Source organism: Netta rufina, assembly GCF_964035555.1.
Source record: "Netta rufina genome assembly, chromosome: 22".
NCBI classification, from domain to species: Eukaryota; Metazoa; Chordata; class Aves; order Anseriformes; family Anatidae; genus Netta; species Netta rufina.
The window spans coordinates 2138419-2155982 of NC_140146.1; the positions used below are offsets into that span (position 1 = coordinate 2138419).

Here is a 17564-nt window from a genome sequence, read left to right on the forward strand (position 1 = left end):
CAATATGAGCACCGAGGTGCAGCATTTCCTCGCGGCCCGTCCTGTCTCAGCTTGGTTGAAAAAGCTGGGAAGCTGTTTTTGTTATCAGAAGGGTCTTTGTGAGCGTGCTGCATGCGAGGCAGCAAACATCATGCTGCCTTAGGGTCTGGGACCCCATCTCACCTATCCTACTGTCCCTTGTCCCAGCTTCACAGTGAATCACCCCCCAGAGTCCCCAGATCAACCCCAAAATCCCCTCCCATTTGTTGGGACACCTCTTACCCCGTGCAGCACACAAGTGAAGCCCGATGTTTGTGCAAAGCATTTCCCAGATGCCCATGAGCGCACTTCTGTTTCCCCTTTACGTTTACCCATTGCAACAGCTCCTTAAACGTCCTCCTGCTGGTGCACCAACTCTTCCATGCACCTGATCCTGTCCCCTTTTGCAGCTGCTCCCTCCTCTGCTCCTCTCCGTGTTTTCTTTGCAATCAGCCGCGGCGCTGCCCCGTGTCATATTTGTGCCCGTGGTCTGGGCCAGCAGGAAGTGGCAGCAGGAACCAAAACCGGCCCCGAGAGGCTCCGGCACATAGCAGTGCTGACCTGTCAGCTATTGTAGGGCTAAAAACACTTTTATGGGGCAATTTGCAGGCTGTGATACACAGTGCAAAGCACCAAAAGGGTCACACATCCTGTTTCAGGGCCCTGGTTTTGGAAAAAAGGTGATTTCTTGTCCCTCCAACCCGATTTTCCGCATGGATGGGGCTTGGCTGAGTTTCCCAACTTCCCCAGCCCCAGCACAGAGGAGAAATATTGAATTTCAGCAGCGCGTGACCCCCACAATGCTGTGAGTTGGAGGGGGACAGGTGCATCAACAAAGGCCTCTCCTACGCCCCAAAGAGGATTTTAATTAAAACAAAGACGGGCCAAACTGCAGCGGGTTTTGCTGTCCCTGATGCAGGTGACATCCCGGCTGCCATCCCGTGCAATGGATGGGCGAAACGCCGAGGTTGCACCCAAAAAACAGAAACATTAAAGCAGTTTTGTTGATTTTTCCCAGCCGGGAAAATAAAACCTTTCATTGTTGTCTGTGCGAGGAGCCCTGGGAGGAGCGTGTCGCGGCGGCACCGGGAAATAAAACCCCTCTGAGCCCTGTGCTGGCACACCACCAGCTCGGCTCTGGTGTCGCACTGAATATTTTATGGTGTGGGGTTCTCCAGGGTGGCAGCATTTCTTTGTTATGTTGGGGAAAAAAAAGCACCGTTTGGGAGAAAGCAGAGGCTGGGGGCGTTCTCGGGGCGCGTTCCCCTGCCGCTGATTCATGCTTTGTCGCCAGAAAGCTCAGCAGTGCGCACCCAGCTGACAGCCCAGAGGTGGGATCAGGCCAGGCTTTGGTTAATCCCCTCCCCGCGGCCAGGCTTTATAATCCCCTCGTGCCGCCCGTCACAGCACCCAAGGGTGCCCGGTGCCGCCGGCATGGCCCAGCAGCGCCGTGTCCACCTCTGCACCCAGCGCCCCACCAGCACCGTCTGCGTGCTGGGCACCGAGCTCTCCCTCGACGTCCTGGGGTAAGTGGCCAGGGTGTCCAAAAACCTGCTTTTGGCTTATTTTTTCCCCTCCTCCTGGAGGAACTAAAGGCTGGATTAGGTGAGGAGAGGGTAAAAATAGTGGTGGGTGGGCTGCACCAGGGGCTCTCAGCCTCTGAAGGAAGGGGATCGCGCCCACCGGTGCTCGCTGTAGGATGGGATTGCACCCACCAGTGCCTGTGGTGGCTGCACAGTGCTCGGGTTGCACAAGAGGAGTTTGCAAACACCAAGGAGGAAGAGCTTTTGGGTGCAAAAACCCCCAGGGAGCTCCGGGTGATGCATCCAGCTGCACTTCTCTTCCTCGCTTGAGCATCCCATGGCAGGGGCTCCTGCGCCCAACGATCAGGGTGAAGTAGAACGATTCCCCTGTTCAGGGGAGTCCAGAGAGTTAAACTCTGGAGGCACTGCTCACCGGGGCGTTACCTCCAGCCATCCGTGTCTTTTACCAGCTTTGCTGGCCCCAGCCCAGTTTCAAGTTCTTTCCAGCAGCAAGTTTTGCTTTTTTTTTGTTTTCCAACTTGGTTCGGTTCTGCTTTTTCTATTGCTTCGTGCATCTCCACGCTGCCCAAAAAACTGCTGCTGACCCATGGGCACCAGCAGCAGCAGGAAGGGGGGGTTCTCCCCACTCCTCACAGCACTTCAGCAGGTCCCTGTGGATGGATCCTGCCCCGGCCATGTCCTCTGCACTGGCACGAGTGATGCAGGCTGCAGCCTGCCTGGCCGCCGGCACTTCCCCCCAGCCCCGTCTTGGTTCTTGCAACTGTCATGACTCTGCTTCGCTCTGACGGGGACGTATTTGCTGCTGCGGGGCAAAATGCAAATGTTTGGGAGACCCCATGCAAAAATATTAATAATAAAAATGCTCCGAGTTTTTGTTGCAGTTGAATATAAAAGAATATTACAGCGCTGGTGGCATTTGGCAGGATTTGTTGCAATTGCATACGGCAGGATTTGCCACAACTGAATGCTGCAGGAGTTGTTGCTGTTGCACATTGCAGGTTTTTGTTACATTTGTCACAGTTGAATATTGCAGGACTCGTTGCAGTTTGCAGCGCTTGTTGCAATTGAATATGGCAGGATTTGTCACAGCTGGGCACTGCCGGCTTTGATTCAATGTTGTAGGACTTGCTGCATTTTGCAGGATTCGTTGCAACCAAACAGTGCACATTGCCAGATTCTTTGCATTCTGCAGGGTTTGTTGCAGTCGCACCTTGCAGGACTTGTTACACCTGCACACCTATCCCTGTAGCATGCAGCAATGCCCAAAGCACCCCTGTGGCTCTCACCGCTGCGCTCCCCCGCAGGTCGGCGCCCAAAGATGCCGTTGCCTTCCACGTGCAGGGGACGCCGGGCGTGAAGGTCTATGTGGTGCACGAGACGCAGAGCGTGAAGCTGCCCTCCAGCGTCGGCCGCTGGCCCCTGGCCCCCAGCACTGAGGTGCTGGTGACCATGGAGGCGCTCAGCAAAGACGTTGGTGATGAAAAGGTTGGTGCCGGCCATCCGGGAGGATCTGGGCCCCTCTCTGGATGGCGCTGAGCTCGCCGGCTGTGTTGCAGGTCAGGATTTCCTATTTTGGGGAGGCCAGCGGGGTGCCGGTGGGCAGAGCCATGCTGTACCTCACCTGCGTGGGTAAGTTGGGCTGCTTTGTCCCTAAAACGTGGTGTCACTGCGGCGCCTGCCCCGATGAGCATCCCTGTCCCCGCAGACATCTCACTGGACGCCGACACCAGCCGCAGCGGGTCGGTGGGCAGGACGCTGGTGGACAAGGTAACGTGGGGACTGCAGCCCCCGACCCCATTGCTGTCCCTGATGGTGTCCTCAACCCCGCTTTGCTGTCCCCAGGCCACATGGACGTGGGGTCCTGATGGGCACGGCGCCATCCTGCTGGTGAACTGTGACCGCGACGACCCCAAGAGTGGGGTGATGGATAACAGCGACACCGCCGTGCGCTCCTACGAGGGTACGGCCGCACGCCCGCCTCCCTTTTTCTGCTTCTCCTTGCTTTCCGTGACTTTCCTCCCCAACTTGTCCTCGCTGTCACCCTAGACCTGAAGGACATGTCGCAGATGGTGCTGCGCACGCGTGGTCCCCGCACCATCTTCACCGGCCACCGCCTTGTCCTCCACGTGGATTTCGGCGAGGCTGACAAAGTCGGCGTTTTCTACGGTGGCAGTGAGTGCCGGCACCAGGGTGGGGGGCCACGTAGACCCCCCTGTTAATGGGGTGGGGGTAAAATGAGAGCAGACACCTCTCAATCGCATGCCAGGGGGTTGGATTTGGTGAGGGTGCTGGATGGTGGTGTGCTCGCCACAAGGCTCCACGTGCATGCCCGATGCCCGGTGCAGTGGCCGTGGGGCGAGCTGCCCCCGTCACAAGGCTTTAAGTGAAGAAGCGGAGGTGAAACCCTGCAGGTGGAGGGTGGGCTCTCAAGGATGTTGCTTGTGTCTGCAGACAGCGTCTCGCTGGAGGAGTACAAGCACGTGCTGGGGGGTGAGAAGCTCGCCTACGCCGTGAAGCCCAGCCGGCACCAGGAGGAGAGCATCTTCTTCGTGGAGGGGCTCTCCTTCCCCGACGCCAGCTTTTCAGGGCTGGTGTCCTTCCACGTCACGCTGCTGGAGAGCCCCGAGAAGGTAACGCCATAAATCGGGATGGGTTTTTACACACAAAGAGGGGAGCGATGGCCCATCCTTGTGTCCCCCCGTCCTTGCAGGGCTTACTGGAGATACCGATCTTCACGGACACGGTGGTTTTCCGCGTGGCTCCTTGGATCATGACGCCCAACACCCTGGCGCCGCTGGAGGTCTTCGTGTGCAGGTGGGTGGCAGCACGCGGTGGCCGCATCCTGCCCGGCTCCACTGCATCCTCAGCTCTGTGCTGCTTCACTTCCCAGTGTGGAGGACAACGAGGACTTCGTGGCGGCCGTCAGTGCCCTGGCCGAGGAGGCCAAGTGCCCCGTGACCATCTGCCCACTGCTGGAGAACCGCAACGACCGCTGGATCCAGGTGGGTGCGCGAGGGGGCTGAGACCCCCCTGGGGTGCAGCCCTGCAGCTCCATGGGGCTCCCCCCTCTCCTCTGCTGCCTCCGCAGGATGAGGTTGAATTTGGCTATGTGCAAGACCCCCATAAGACGTTCCCTGTGGTCTTCGACTCACCCCGTGACCGAGGGCTGAAGGATTTCCCCGTCAAGAGCATCCTGGTACGCATGGGAGGTGTTCTGCGTCCACCTACCTTCCTGGCAGTAGTGAGGCATTTCACTGCACTGAGGCAGTCTGCAAGATGATGATGATGATAAATCACCATGGTTTAGTGGTGGGACTCAGAAGGTCAGGCTGATGGTTGGATGTGATGATCTGGAAGGTCTTTGCCAACCTTGATGAATCTGTGCCTCTGTAATGGATACCTCTCTGTTTTTGCACTTATGGGAAGAGGATTAGCGGAGTCAGCAGGCACATTTGGTAAAGAGGTGCTGTGCTTTGGGGTTTTGGCATCCCTGAGAAGGGCTTTTAAAGCCATCCTTGCTTTTCCCCCCCCCAAGGGCCCTGATTTTGGCTACGTGGCTCGGGACGTGCAGAAGGACGCCTCCAGCCTCGACTCCTTCGGCAACCTGGAGGTCAGCCCGCCGGTGACGGTGGGGGGCAAGGAGTACCCGCTGGGCCGCATCCTGATCGGCAGCAGCTTCCCCAGGTGAGGGGCCGGGTTTTTTTGGGGTACGCCGCCGAGAGGCGCCCCTCACCCTGGGGCTGTCACCCCCCAGGTTCGGCGGCCGGCGGATGGCCAGGGCTGTGCGGGATTTCCTCTTGGCGCAGCGGGTGCAAGCACCCGTGGAGCTCTACTCCGACTGGCTCCACGTCGGGCACGTCGACGAGTTCCTCAGCTTCGTCCCCGCCCCTGATCGGAAGGTGGGCAGCCCTTGCTCGGGGTGCATTTTGTAGGGTGCGGCCATCACACTGCTGCCCCCAAATCACCCCTCTCCATCCCCAGGGTTTTCGGCTGCTCCTGGCCAGCCCCAGCGCCTGCTACCAACTCTTCAAGGAGAAGCAGGAGCAAGGTTTTGGGGAGGCAGCGATGTTTCAGGGTAGGGAAGCTGGGGGACCCCGCCAGCCCCCCCTGCCATGTGTCCTCCCAGCATGGGGTGACAGACTGCTCCCCCTCTGTGCTGCAGGACTGCGGGCGGTGCCCAAGCCAACCATCAACGAGATCCTGGCTAACGAAGTGCTCCGGAAATTCAACAGCTACGTGCAGGTGAGGAAGGGGAGCGGGGAGATGCTCTGCACCCCTCCCTGGCTGCCCCACTGCCCCTCTCTTCCCCACCCACCTCCCTGTCCCTCTGTCCATCTCCCCACCTCCCCATCCTTCTGTCCGTCCATCTGTTCCTCTCCCAATCTCCCTGTGTCTCCATCCCCATCCCAACCCTGTCCCCCCACTCCCCCACCCCTCCCTCTCTCCCCATCACCCCTCGCTCTCCCTCCCTGCCCCCCGAGCCCCCCAGGCTCCCCCCCGACCCCCTCTCCACCCTCCCTCCCTGGCAGAACTGCATCAGCTGGAACCGGGACATCCTGAAGCGGGAGCTGGGGCTGGCCGAGCAGGACATCATCGACATCCCCCAGCTCTTCCAAGGCAATGAGCAAGCCCGCGCCAACGCGTTTTTCCCTGACATGGTAACACAAAGCTGCAGGGATGGTTTGGGGAGGATGGGGGAGAGGGCTCGCTGTGAATTTAGGGTTGCACATTGGCGTCCATCCGTCCGCAGGTGAACATGCTGGTGCTGGGCAGGCACCTGGGCATCCCCAAGCCCTTTGGGCCACTGGTGGCCGGGCAGTGCTGCCTGGAGGAGCGCGTGCGGGCGCTGCTCGAGCCCCTGGGGCTCTCCTGCACCTTCATCAACGACTACTACTCCTACCACGTCCTCGCCGGAGAGGTCCACTGCGGCACCAACGTCCGCCGCAAGCCCTTCGCCTTCAAGTGGTGGCGCATGGTGCTCTGAGCCACCCTGGCTTTCCTCCTTTTTTCCCCCAAATCCTTCTCCCCATTCCTGCAAGTGCCTTCAGCAGCGGTGGCCCCCCCCCAGCTCCCTGTTGGAAATAAACCAGGGCTGCGGCTTGCTCCCAGCTTCCTGCCTCTTCCTGGGTGCTCAGGCTTGACGTTTTGCTGTAAATGGGGTGATTTTTTTTGTATTTATTTTTTTTTTGGACTCTGGTGCTGTTGGCACAATGCTGTGGGCTGTCAGCAGGTGGTGGGACACTGGCATTGCTCTCCCAGCACAGGAATTGAAGACCTATCTAAAGGGTGCGGGAAAGAGAGTTTGGTGGGATTATGCAGTCCTGCTGCAGTGGTGCGTGTTGGAAAAGGCGTGTGCATGTGTGCAAAAAAAGTCCCCATACATGCATGTACAAAAATGCACTTGCAGGCTCATAAAATATGCATGAATGCACCAAAAATATGAATGCCTAACACATGCGCATGTACACAAAATACATGCACGCAAGCACCCATGTAAGCACACGTATACATGCATGGGAAAAAATGCACAGATGCGTGCACAAAAACGAGTGCGTGGACAAGAGTACAGACAAAAATACATGCGTGGACAAATGCACACAAAGAAACACATGCACAAAAATAAATGCACGCATGCACACACTGCTTTTTGCTTGCAAAATCCCAGGGAGATAGTGGAGAGCTATTCTGGGACTGAGCACCGTGTCAGCAGCAGGATGGTGCCCTCTAACGGCTGCAGATTTGCTTTTGGCGATACTGGGGCAGGGCCCGTGTTGCATTGAGCATCCCCGTCCCTTCTGGTTAAAAAGCCAAAGAAAAAGGGGGCAGGCAGAAAGGAGGGGAGATGCCAGGGCAGGGGACTGCTCCCAGCCAAACACTTGGGACTGGGGTGCGCATCGGGGCCGAGGAGCGGAGCCAAGGGGTGTACACAATGACGTTGTTTATTTAAACATTTACTCCAAGAAATATAAAAAAAAAAACATGAAGAAGACAATTACAGCACTAAACCAGGAACCTGTCGTCTCACCTAAAAGGAACGTTGCTCAGAGAGCCTCGTGGTTTATTATTATTTTATTCTTCCAGCCTCCTCCTTCGCTCGCCCGCTGCCAGGACACAGCGGCACATGGGGGAGAACATTACCAGGAGCATCGATCCGAGCCTCAAATATTTTGTGTAAAAGCAGGACAAGCCCAAATTGCTTTTTGGGGGTGAAAGTGGGTTTTTGCTGTTTTTTCCACCCCTATCATGATAGGGTCTGCAGCATCCCCTCATGCCCATTTGGGGTAGGCAGCTGATGGTGATGAGCTTGAAATATTCATCGCAAGTAGAAAAAAATTGGGGGATAAGGCTAGAAAAGCCCCGTTGTGGGGTGCTGCATGCTCCCACCTCCTCACCACCCATTTCTGGAAGGGCTGGGTGCTTGCAGCAAATGCTAGTATTGCTCAAGAAAACAGAATATCCAACTTCTCCACCCTGCTGCTCTCCCTGTCCTGGAAGTTTTGACTCTAACACACTGAAACAAACCCCAAAATAAACCCCAAAGCAAACATAAAGAACCCCCTTTTAATTCTTTTTTTTTTTTTTTTTTTCCATAAAGTACTGCAAAATTCCCCGCAGGGCCACGTGGCGCACCAGCAGCAAACTGCCAGGGAGAGTGGAAAGGAATTTAAAAAAATCAAAATAAACCCTAAAAACTAAAAAATAAAATAAAATAATAAAAAAAAAACCACCCTTGGGTTTTGTGGAGGCAGAGCCGGGCTCTGCGTATAAAGGCACCTCGTTTCTCCAGCACAGTGCACAGCGTTGCCTGAGGAGGGGCTTTTGGCAGATACCAGGCAGTGGAAATAATAATAATAATAAAAATAACAATAATTAACAAAAAAAAAAAAAAAAAGGAAAAAGCTTGCACGACGCTTCAGGGCCCGCTCTTCATACCTGAGATCGCCCTGGGATGGGCAGCGGGGGGGCTTGGGGGGCGCAAAAGCGGGGGGCAGGCGGCTTGGGGGCATCCAACCCCCAAATGATGCAGGGCTGGGGAGAGGACCCGCTTTGTCCCCCAAGAGTGAGGGGACAACAGGCTTGTCCCTAAATCCTCCTGGGAAAAAGGGATGCTGGGGATCAGAACCTCAGAATTACAGTACCCAAGGTGGAGGCTGCTTGGGAGAAATGCCAAAAAAATGCAATATTGTGGGGCAAAAAGGCATTTTGCAGTGTTTTGCTTGATTTTTGCTCTGAGCCCGCAACTGGGTGCTTGTGGGGAAATTTGTGGCTAGGAAAAGGAAAAATAATAGTAAAAAAAATTGGACACCTGTTCAGGCGAACCCGGCACCTTCCTTTCTGTGCGAAACAGCAGAAAAAAAAGAGAAAAACAAAACAAAACAAAACAAACAAACTACAAAACCAAACCGATAAAACAACAACGAAAAAGCCTGGATGTGCCAAAAGGTCCTGCTAGGGTCGGGATGGGAACTCAAACAGCCACGGGGGAAGGTCTTGGCCGTGGTGGTGAGGGAAAAACCCAACGCTTTGGAAATCGTAGGAGAACAGGTAGTTAAAACCGCGGATCGCTTGGAAAACCGGGGCGGGCGGCTCGGCTGCCCCCCGGCCCCTCAGAGGGTGCGGGGGTTGTACTCGGGCAGCTTGCGCAGCTTCTCCTTCTCGGCGTCGCTCTCGTCACGGGCGATCACCAGTGAGTGGGCATAGCCCATGGCCACCTGGGGGCAGAAGGGGAAACTGAGGCAAAATCATCTCCTGCTGACTCGGGACCCCTTTTCGTTATCCGGGGCCATGCTTGAGGAGCGTCCCCTGGGTGGGAGCACCCAGTGGGGGGCAGCACCCAGTGGGTAGGCACAGCCCGTGGGTGGCAGCATGGCATGGGTGGCAGCAGCTGGGAGCATTACACGGGTGGGGACAACCCAAGGGTGGCACTATCCCATGGTTTGGCACCCCAAAGGTGACAGCATCTCAAGGGTGACAGCCTCCCATGGGTTGGAAGCACCCAAGGGTGCAGGTATTTGGGTCCCTGCTCACCTGCTCCGTGTAGATCCCATCCAAGGTCTTCACCTCTTGGGCAGCCGTCGATGACTTGGGCTTGTGGTCCCCATAGCCCTGCAAAACGCAAGCACGCCCCCTAAATAATCGGCTGTGGGGGGGACGCACAACACCCAGAGCCCCTGCACCAAATGATTTGGGGGGTGGGGATGGGTAAATCTGGGTGCTGGATGGCTGGGTGCTGGTCAGTCCTTACCAGCTCTCCGAAGGTGGGAGATGGCCCCCAGCTGATGGTGCTCTCATCTGCCGCCACGATGATGCTGCTCTTCCTACAAGTGAAGTGCAAGGCAGTGACCCCCAGCCCCAGCAAGGTCCCCCCCCGACTCCCAGCACGCCAAACACCAGGAAAAAGATTTGGGGAGTCCATCACTCACCCACAGGCCAGGCTGCGGATCTTCCAGCCGCACAGATCCTGCACGGCTTTGGGGTACATGGTGGACTCGCGGGAGGTGTTGGTGGCACCCCAGAAAAACAAGCCGCCTGCAAGCCCCAAAAACACACGGTCAGATCCGTGCCTCCCGCCTCGAGCATCCCCACAGCGATGTAAATAACGGCGGATTTGCTTGGATAGACCAAAATTAGGGGCTCGGGGCGTGCCACCCACCCGTTTCGCTGACGGCGAAGGAGCAGGTGTAGCCGGCGTAGATCTGCGCTGCCCCACGGCCTGGGAAGTCGAAGAGCTTGACCAGCCGTGGCACCATCTCGTCCTTCTGCTCCGCGTGGCCCAGCCGCCCGTAGCCACCAAAGCCCCAGGAGAAAACACGCTTCTGCGAGTCCAGGACGAGCTGGGGATGGAGGGACACCCATGGTGAGCCGGGCAGCTCGGTGCAGCAGCCGCAGTGACTGCACTGCAGCGCACGCTGCAACCCCTGCTGCAAGCATCATCCTTAAACACACGCTGCAGCTCTCTATCCCTAAATACACCCTGCAAGACTGTGAGCCTACTCACACTGCAACTACTTGTTCCTGAGTGCACACTGTAAATTCTCCGTCCTTGAATGCGCACTGCAAATCTGTCCTCAAATGCACGCCCCAAGTATTTCCTCCTAACACACCCTGTGAATCTGTCCTTAAATAAGACACAGATCTCTACCCATAAATGCATGCTGCAAGTACTTATCCTTAAATGCACCCTGCAAATCTTTGTCCTTAAATGCCTGCTGTAACTATTTATCTTTAAATGTACACTGCACTTCCTCCTAAATGCACTCTGCAAATCTGTATCCATAAATGAACACCGCAAATACTTACCCTTAAGTGCATGCTGCAAACCGTTATTCTTAAGTGCATGGTGAAAGAACTTTTCCTTAAACGCAGGCTGCGAAAATTTACCCGTAAATGCACCCTGCAAATCTCTGTCTGTAAATGCACGCCGCAAACTTTTTATCCCTAAAAGCACACCGCAAACTTGTTATCCCTAAATGCATGCTGCAAATAGTGAGGGTGGGCAACTGCAGGGCACAGCTGGGTTTGCTGAGGGGATGTGTGGGTACAGAGGCCTGAATCTTCGATTGGCACCCCAACCTTTGTCCACACCTTCCTGCTCCTCCCCAGCACCAAAAAAGCCAAAGGGACGGGCTTAAGCCACAGCTTAGGAACACAACCTGAAGCAGGGGAAAATAGCAGAAAGGGATGGATTTTTTTTGCCGCGATCACAGGTTTGCAGAAAAAGGATGCGGTGATGAAAAGCAAAGCCCTTGGTGCAAAAACCCAAAGGAAAAACCCTCTTCCTGACTCCTCACCGTGTGGTTGGCCCCGCACGCCACGTCCCGCACCACCACGTTGGGGACGGGCAGGATCTGCCCATCTTTGGTCTTCTCGATGAAGATGGCCACGCGGCGCGGCACCAGCTCGCAGTCATACTCGATCCGCTGCGCGCGGGCGATGAACTTCCCATCGGAGTTGTGCCCTGTGCGGGAGCACCGCGTTACAAAGCCAATCCCCTCTCCGCTTGCAAACCCTACATTTTTAGGTTTGCACCCCACTTTGGGATTCACTTCTGCTGGCGTTACAGGGGAGCAGCACGGCGCAGGTCACGCTTTGCTGCTGCACCAGCTGCATTTCTGCATTTCATGGATGGGAAAACGGAGGCAGGGAACCCCCCCACCCCCTCGCACAGTAGCTCGAACCTTTAAAAACAGTCCCCAAAATGTTACCGTACCCAGCTGCCCATACTCAGGGCACCCAAAGGAGTAGAGGTTTCCTTTGCAGTCCATGATCATGCTGAATTCGGCCCCGCAGGCCATTTTGGTGATGGGCTGCCCATTGTACATGATCTGCAGAAGAAGAAAGGGGATAGAAAGTCAAGAAAAAGGCAAAAGTATGAATTTCCTGCGGGAGGAAACATCTCTGGGAGCTCACCCCTACCCCAGCTTCTTTTCTTTGGCCACCAGTTTTCACCTCCAGGAAGATCCAGACCTAAAGTCCCAGGTTTTCACCTCAGAAAGGGAACCAGACAACCCCCAGGGTAGAGGTTTGGGCTGGTGGTAACGGGGAAACCCCCAAATCCTTCAACATTTGTATCAAAGTTTTGAAAAATATTTTTTTTTCCATGTTGTGCTTTGTCCACCCAATTTCAAAGCCAGCTGCACCTTCAAGAGGAATGTCCTTGCACCCTACAGGGGTTTGGGCTATGCTAAGGGCTTTTTCAATGAAAACCCAAAAATAGGGTGTTTTTCATCCCTCAAAAAAAGGGGAAGGCATGGAGAGGAGTGGATTTACCTGTGTAGGGCTTGGAACAGCATCCGTTTGGTTGCCAAGCCCCAGCTGCCCCATTTTATTCTCCCCAAAGGCGAACACGGAGCCATTCTCTGCAAGCCACGAAGAGGGGAAAAAAAATAAAATTAGGGGAAAATGCGGCCGTTTTAGGGCATTTTGCAGGAAGCAGGAACTTCTCCCTTACCTGTGAGAGCCAGCGTGTGGTTCCGGCCACACGCTGCCAGCACGATGGCCTCGTTGCCCAGCACCTCGATGAGCTTGGGGGCTTCCACGCGCTTGGTGTCCCCGTGGCCCAGCTGCCCCTTCTCATTGCGACCTGACAAGAACGAGTGGTTTGGGGGCTGCACACCGGGAGGACGAAGCCCCCTGGCGTGGCCCCGCCAGGTTTTGCAACATTTTTTTCGGGGGCTTCGCTCACCCCAGCTCCAGAGCTTGCCCTCGGCGGTGATGAGGAGGCTGTGAGCCGCGCACGGTCCCGAAACCACGCTCCGCACCTGAATCCCTGAGAGACACCCATACCTGTGTGGCCCCCACAGATTCTGGCCCAGGTTCCGATATGCAACTGGTGGGAAAAAGGCAAGAGATGAGGACGCACGGCACTAAACACTGCTTTGGGGCTGCTCTGCGCCAGCTTCGGTGCCGCACACGCGGGGGCCGCAGCCGTGCCCATCGCTCACCTTGCTGCTTAGGCACTTCTTTGCGGCCGATCAGGTCCCAGTTGGTGGCTCCGAAGATCAGGAGCTGCCCTCGGCACTTGGAGCCCTCGAGTTTCTGCAACGGGCAGGGAGAATTCATCAGCCTTCCCGCGGCCACCTGGATCTCGTGGGGATTTTTTGCATGCGGGGTAGGATAAGGCTACAGAACACCCCAGCTTGCACGTGCTCTCCCCTTCAGTCCTCATTTTGCATCCAAGCTTGCAATCAAAACTGCATTTCTGAGCTAAGTGGTAGGGGGACGAGGGAGATTTTTTGCAATTTGACATTAAAGCCCCCGCCGTACACTGCACAGCGCTGCAGCCCCAGAAGGGAACAGAAGCAAAACGCTGCCCTTTTTTGGCTCCCCCTCTTTGCACGCTGGCAAATGGGTCTGAAACGTGGGGTTTTGCTCTTTGCAGGAAGGAGCGGGGATTTGCACAATGCCCAGTGCTGGTTAATTAGTAATTATGGTTTTTCCCCACCTAAAAGGATGCCGTGACACGAGGCAAAGCTGCGAAGAGGAGAGCATGTGCAGCATGAGCTGTCTGCACGGGGCGGGGGGCAAAGGGTTAATCTGCCGGGTTCAGTGCAAAAAAAGTGGATTATTTAAAAAAATAATAAATTAAAAAAAAAGCTGCTGCCAGCTTGCCTGCCCATGCACGGGGTGGGAAGGAAAATACACGCAGGGCTGCAAAAGGAACAAGAAAACCAGCGTGGCTGAAAACCACTCGTCTAAAGCCACCCAGGTCCGGTCTCGCACCAATTTCTGCAATTTCTGCTTTTTGCAGCAAGCGAAGTTAGAGGGAGCTATAAACAGCAGGAAAAGCGCAGGGCGTGGGGACGGGCAGACGGGTGGATGCGGGGTGTAAAAGCACCGCCGGCTTTGCAGCCGCTGGGGGGGGGGGGTGTCCTATGAAAGCCCCCCCTCAAAATAATGGGGGGCTGCCTGGGGCGCATGCGTGGAGCCGTCTGCCCGGGGCGGCCACGCGGGAGCCTCCAAGCGCGTGCTCGGCTGCGCGTGCCCGCCCGGGGAACCCCCAAAATGAGGCGGAAAAGGGGAAAAAAGGGAGCGGAGCAGCGTGCCTGAAATGCAAAGCGGGGGGGCAGGCTGGAAGGGGGTGCAGAAATATGGGGGGGGCACCGCACGTGCACGCACCCCCACGCTGCACATGGGATTGCTCAGCGCTGCACTGGGTTAAAAATTCCCCAAATGGGTCAACTCTGACAAAACAACCCAAAAGCTATTTTTGGACTTCCCTTTGGCATGAATTAGGACAAAGGAGGGGGGGGGGGGGGCTCCTGGTGCTGGAAAAAAAAAAGGGGAACCTGCACCCCCCAGGGCTGGCACACATTAGGGGTGCGATCTGAGGGGGGGAGTTGGGGGGCAATTTAGGGGATGCAAATAGGATGCAGCTTTTGGGGGGGCAATGAAGTGATTTTGATAAGGGGGGGCAAGCTGCAAGCAGAAGTTGAGGGGTACAATAAAGGGGGGGGTGACTTTAGGGGTGCAAAACACATTTAAGGGGTGCAATCTCGGGCAGTGATTTGGGGATGCAGGTAAAGGGGCGATTTGGAGGTGCAATAAAGGGGATGGGATTGGGGGGGTGCATTTAAGGGGTACAGTTTGGGGGTATTTCCTAGCGGGGGTGAGGTGGGGGCATGCAATGAGGGGTGCTCCAGGGGAGTGCAGTGAAATGCTGCGTTATTGGGGTGCAACGGGGGGGGTGAAGGTCTTAGGGGGGCATTAAAAGGGGTGCAAGGAAGGGATGCATTAAAGGGGCGTAGTGGGGGGCATTAATGGGGTGCACTGGGGATGCAATGGGTGTGCAGTGAGGGGGTGCAGTAAAGGGGTGCAGCTGGGGGGTGCATTAGGGGCTGCAAGGCGGGTGTGCAACGGGGGGCACTGAGGGGTGCCAGGAGGGGGGCCAAAAGGGGGGTGTTCACCGAGGGGGTGCATTACGAGGTGCCACGGAGGGGAGCAGTAATGGGGACAGGGAGGGTACGATGAAGGGGTGCCACTGGGGTGCAATGGGGGGAGCCCAGTATGGGGTCAGTAAGGAGTGCTATGAGGGGGTGCAGCGGGGGGGGGGGGTGTCCAAAAAGGGTGCGGATTAGGGGGTGCAAAGACAGGGTGTATTGGGGGGGTGATGGGAGTTCAAAGGGGGGGCGCAACGGGTGCATGAGGGGGGTGCAAATCGGGTGCATAAGGGGATGCAATGCAGGGAGCAAAGGGGGGGTGAATGGGGGTGCAAAGGGGGGGGGGTCCTTTAGGGGGCACAACGAGAGGGTGCATTAGCTGCAGTGGGGGGTGCGGAGTGGGGGGTGAGTTAGGGGGGGCACAAAGGGGGGGATGCAAAAGGGGGGGTGCATTGAGGGTGCAAAGGGAGGTGTTAAGGGGGTGCAAAGAGGGGGGTGCATTGAGGGTGCAAAGAGGGGGTGCCCTTTGCAAAGGGGGGTGTTAAGGGGGTGTTAAGGGGGATACAAAGGGGGTGTGCATTGAGGGTGCAAAGGGGGGGGTGCAAAGGGGTAGTGTTAAGGGGGTGCAAAAGGGGGTGTTAAGAGGGTTGCAAAAGGGGGGTGCAAAGAGGGGGTGCAAAGGGGGGTGTTAAGGGGGTGCAAAGAGGGGGTGCAAAGAGGGGGTGTTAAGGGGGGATGAAGAGGGGGTGCAACGGGGGGGTGTTAACGGGGTGCAAAGGGGTAGTGTTAAGGGGGTGCAAAGAGGGGTGCAAAAGGGGGTGTTAAGGGGGGTGCAAAAGGGGTGTGCATTGAGGGTGCAAAGCGGGGGTGCCGGGGGGGGGTTCTAGGGGACACGGGGGGGGGGTGCCGAAGGGGTTGCCCCGCTCACGATGCGCTCCTTGCTGTGCTCGGGCTCGCAGATGACCACGGCCTGGCCCCTCGCCGCCCCAGCGGGCCCCGTGCCCCCGCCGTTGCCTCCGGAGCCGGCCCCCCCGGGCCTGCCGGGCCTCCTCCCGACGGGGCTCCCGTCCCTCGGCCGCCGTTCCCGGGGCGCCTCCTCCTCGCTGCTGCCTCCGCTGCTGCCGCCTCCTCCTCCTCCTCCTCCTCCTCCTCCACCACCACCACCACCTCCTCCTCCACCACCTCCACCTCCTACTCCTCCTCCTCCTCCTCGATCGGGCCTCGGCCGTCGCCTCCCTCCCGACGACGGCACCGCCGCAGCCGCCCCGGGTCGCCGCCTGCCGGGGCCCGGCTCCCAGGGCGGCCCCGCCGCCTTCCTGCGGGGCATGGCGCCTGCCGAGGGAGCGCCGCCGTCACCCGTCGAGCACCGCCGGCCCGGCCCGGCCCCCCCCCCCCCATCACCACCACCACCACCAACCACCCCCACGGCCCGGCCCAGCCCCCCCCCCACACACACACCCCTCCTCTTATCACCCCCCCGCTCCCAGCGCTCGGTTACAAAGAGGGGGGAGAGGGGCCCGGAGCCGTCGGGGGGAAGCCCCCCCCCTGAATGGGGATGGGGTTGGGGTTGGGGGGGGTGTAAGGGGATGGGGGGGGTCATAAGGGGATGGAGGGGGTCATAAGGGGATGGAGGGGGTCAAGGGGGGTGGAAAGGAGGTGGAAAGGGGGGATTTGTAAAGGGGGTGCGAAGAGGGGGGGGGGGAAAGGGGGTGCGAAGGAGCGGGGTGCAAAGTGGGGGGTGCAAAGTGGGTGCAAAGGGGCGATTTGCAAAGGGGGGGTGGGAAAAGGGGAGGTGGGAAAAGGGGGGGGGGTGCCAAGGGGCGATTTGCAAAAAAGGGGGTTGCAAATGGGGTGAAAAGGGGGGATTTGCAAAGGGGGTGGTTAAAGGGGGGGTTGGTAAAAGGGGGGGTGGGATTTGGGAAAAGGGGGGTGCAAATAGCGTGCAAAGGGGGGATTTGTAAAAAGGGGGGGGTTGGAAAAGGGGAGGAAAGGAGCGACTTGCAAATGGGGGGGTGCAAAGGGGCGGCTTGCAAAGGGGGGTGGTAAAAGGGGGGGTGCGAAGGAGAGGTTTGCGAATGGGGGGGCGCAAAGGGGCGGCTTGCAAAAGGGGGGGGTTGGAAATGGGGTGCAAAGGGGCGATTTGCAAAGGGGGGTGCAGCTGGGGGGGGTGAAAAACGGGGCGAAGTAAAGCAGGGGGTTGTAAAGGGAGGTTGCAAACGGGGGGGGGGCGTAAAAAGGAGAGATTTGCAAGGGGGGGGTTGCAAAGGAGCGATTAGCGACGATGGGGTTGAAAAAGGGGGGGGGGGGGAGGTTACAAAGCAGGGGTTGCAAAGGAGCGATTCGAAAGGATCGTTTGTAACGGGGGGGGGGTCGCACCCCCCCAGGGCACGGTACCGAAGCTGCGGGTGGAAAGAAAGAAAATAATAAAAGCCGCCCCCCCCCAAAAAAAAAAAAAAAAATAAAAATGAAAAGGGCTCCGAGACAAAAAGCCCCCCCCAGTCCCCCGAGGAAAGCGGAGCGGAGCAGTGCCCGCTGGGGGGGGGGGGGCAGCGGGACCCCCCCCCCAGCCCCCCCACCTGCTCTCGGGGGGGCCCCGCTTGTGCCGCCGCCGCCTGCAGCCCTT

General features: G+C 57.5%; 2 protein-coding genes across 2 annotated transcripts; one reads left to right on the forward strand and one right to left on the reverse strand.

Annotated features, from left to right (window-relative positions):
* Positions 1–1433: 1433 nt before the first annotated feature.
* LOC311217861 (protein-arginine deiminase type-3-like) lies at positions 1434–6546 on the forward strand (the record flags this gene model as incomplete). The annotated part of the gene is made up of 16 exons (XM_084300215.1): positions 1434–1544; positions 2867–3047; positions 3119–3191; positions 3268–3329; positions 3405–3522; positions 3609–3734; positions 4014–4192; positions 4273–4376; positions 4453–4564; positions 4651–4758; positions 5098–5246; positions 5317–5461; positions 5544–5637; positions 5725–5804; positions 6092–6220; positions 6313–6546. Exons 1-16 carry the CDS (start codon positions 1453–1455, stop codon positions 6544–6546), a joined length of 1986 nt encoding a protein of 661 aa, XP_084156341.1. The 5' UTR covers positions 1434–1452.
* A 1099-nt stretch (positions 6547–7645) lies between these two features.
* RCC2 (regulator of chromosome condensation 2) lies at positions 7646–16268 on the reverse strand (the record flags this gene model as incomplete). The annotated part of the gene is made up of 12 exons (XM_084300220.1): positions 7646–9274; positions 9591–9668; positions 9808–9880; positions 9986–10091; positions 10216–10396; positions 11354–11520; positions 11773–11887; positions 12333–12421; positions 12514–12645; positions 12748–12891; positions 13007–13100; positions 15870–16268. 12 exons carry the CDS (start codon positions 16266–16268, stop codon positions 9170–9172), a joined length of 1683 nt encoding a protein of 560 aa, XP_084156346.1. The 3' UTR covers positions 7646–9169.
* Positions 16269–17564: the final 1296 nt, after the last annotated feature.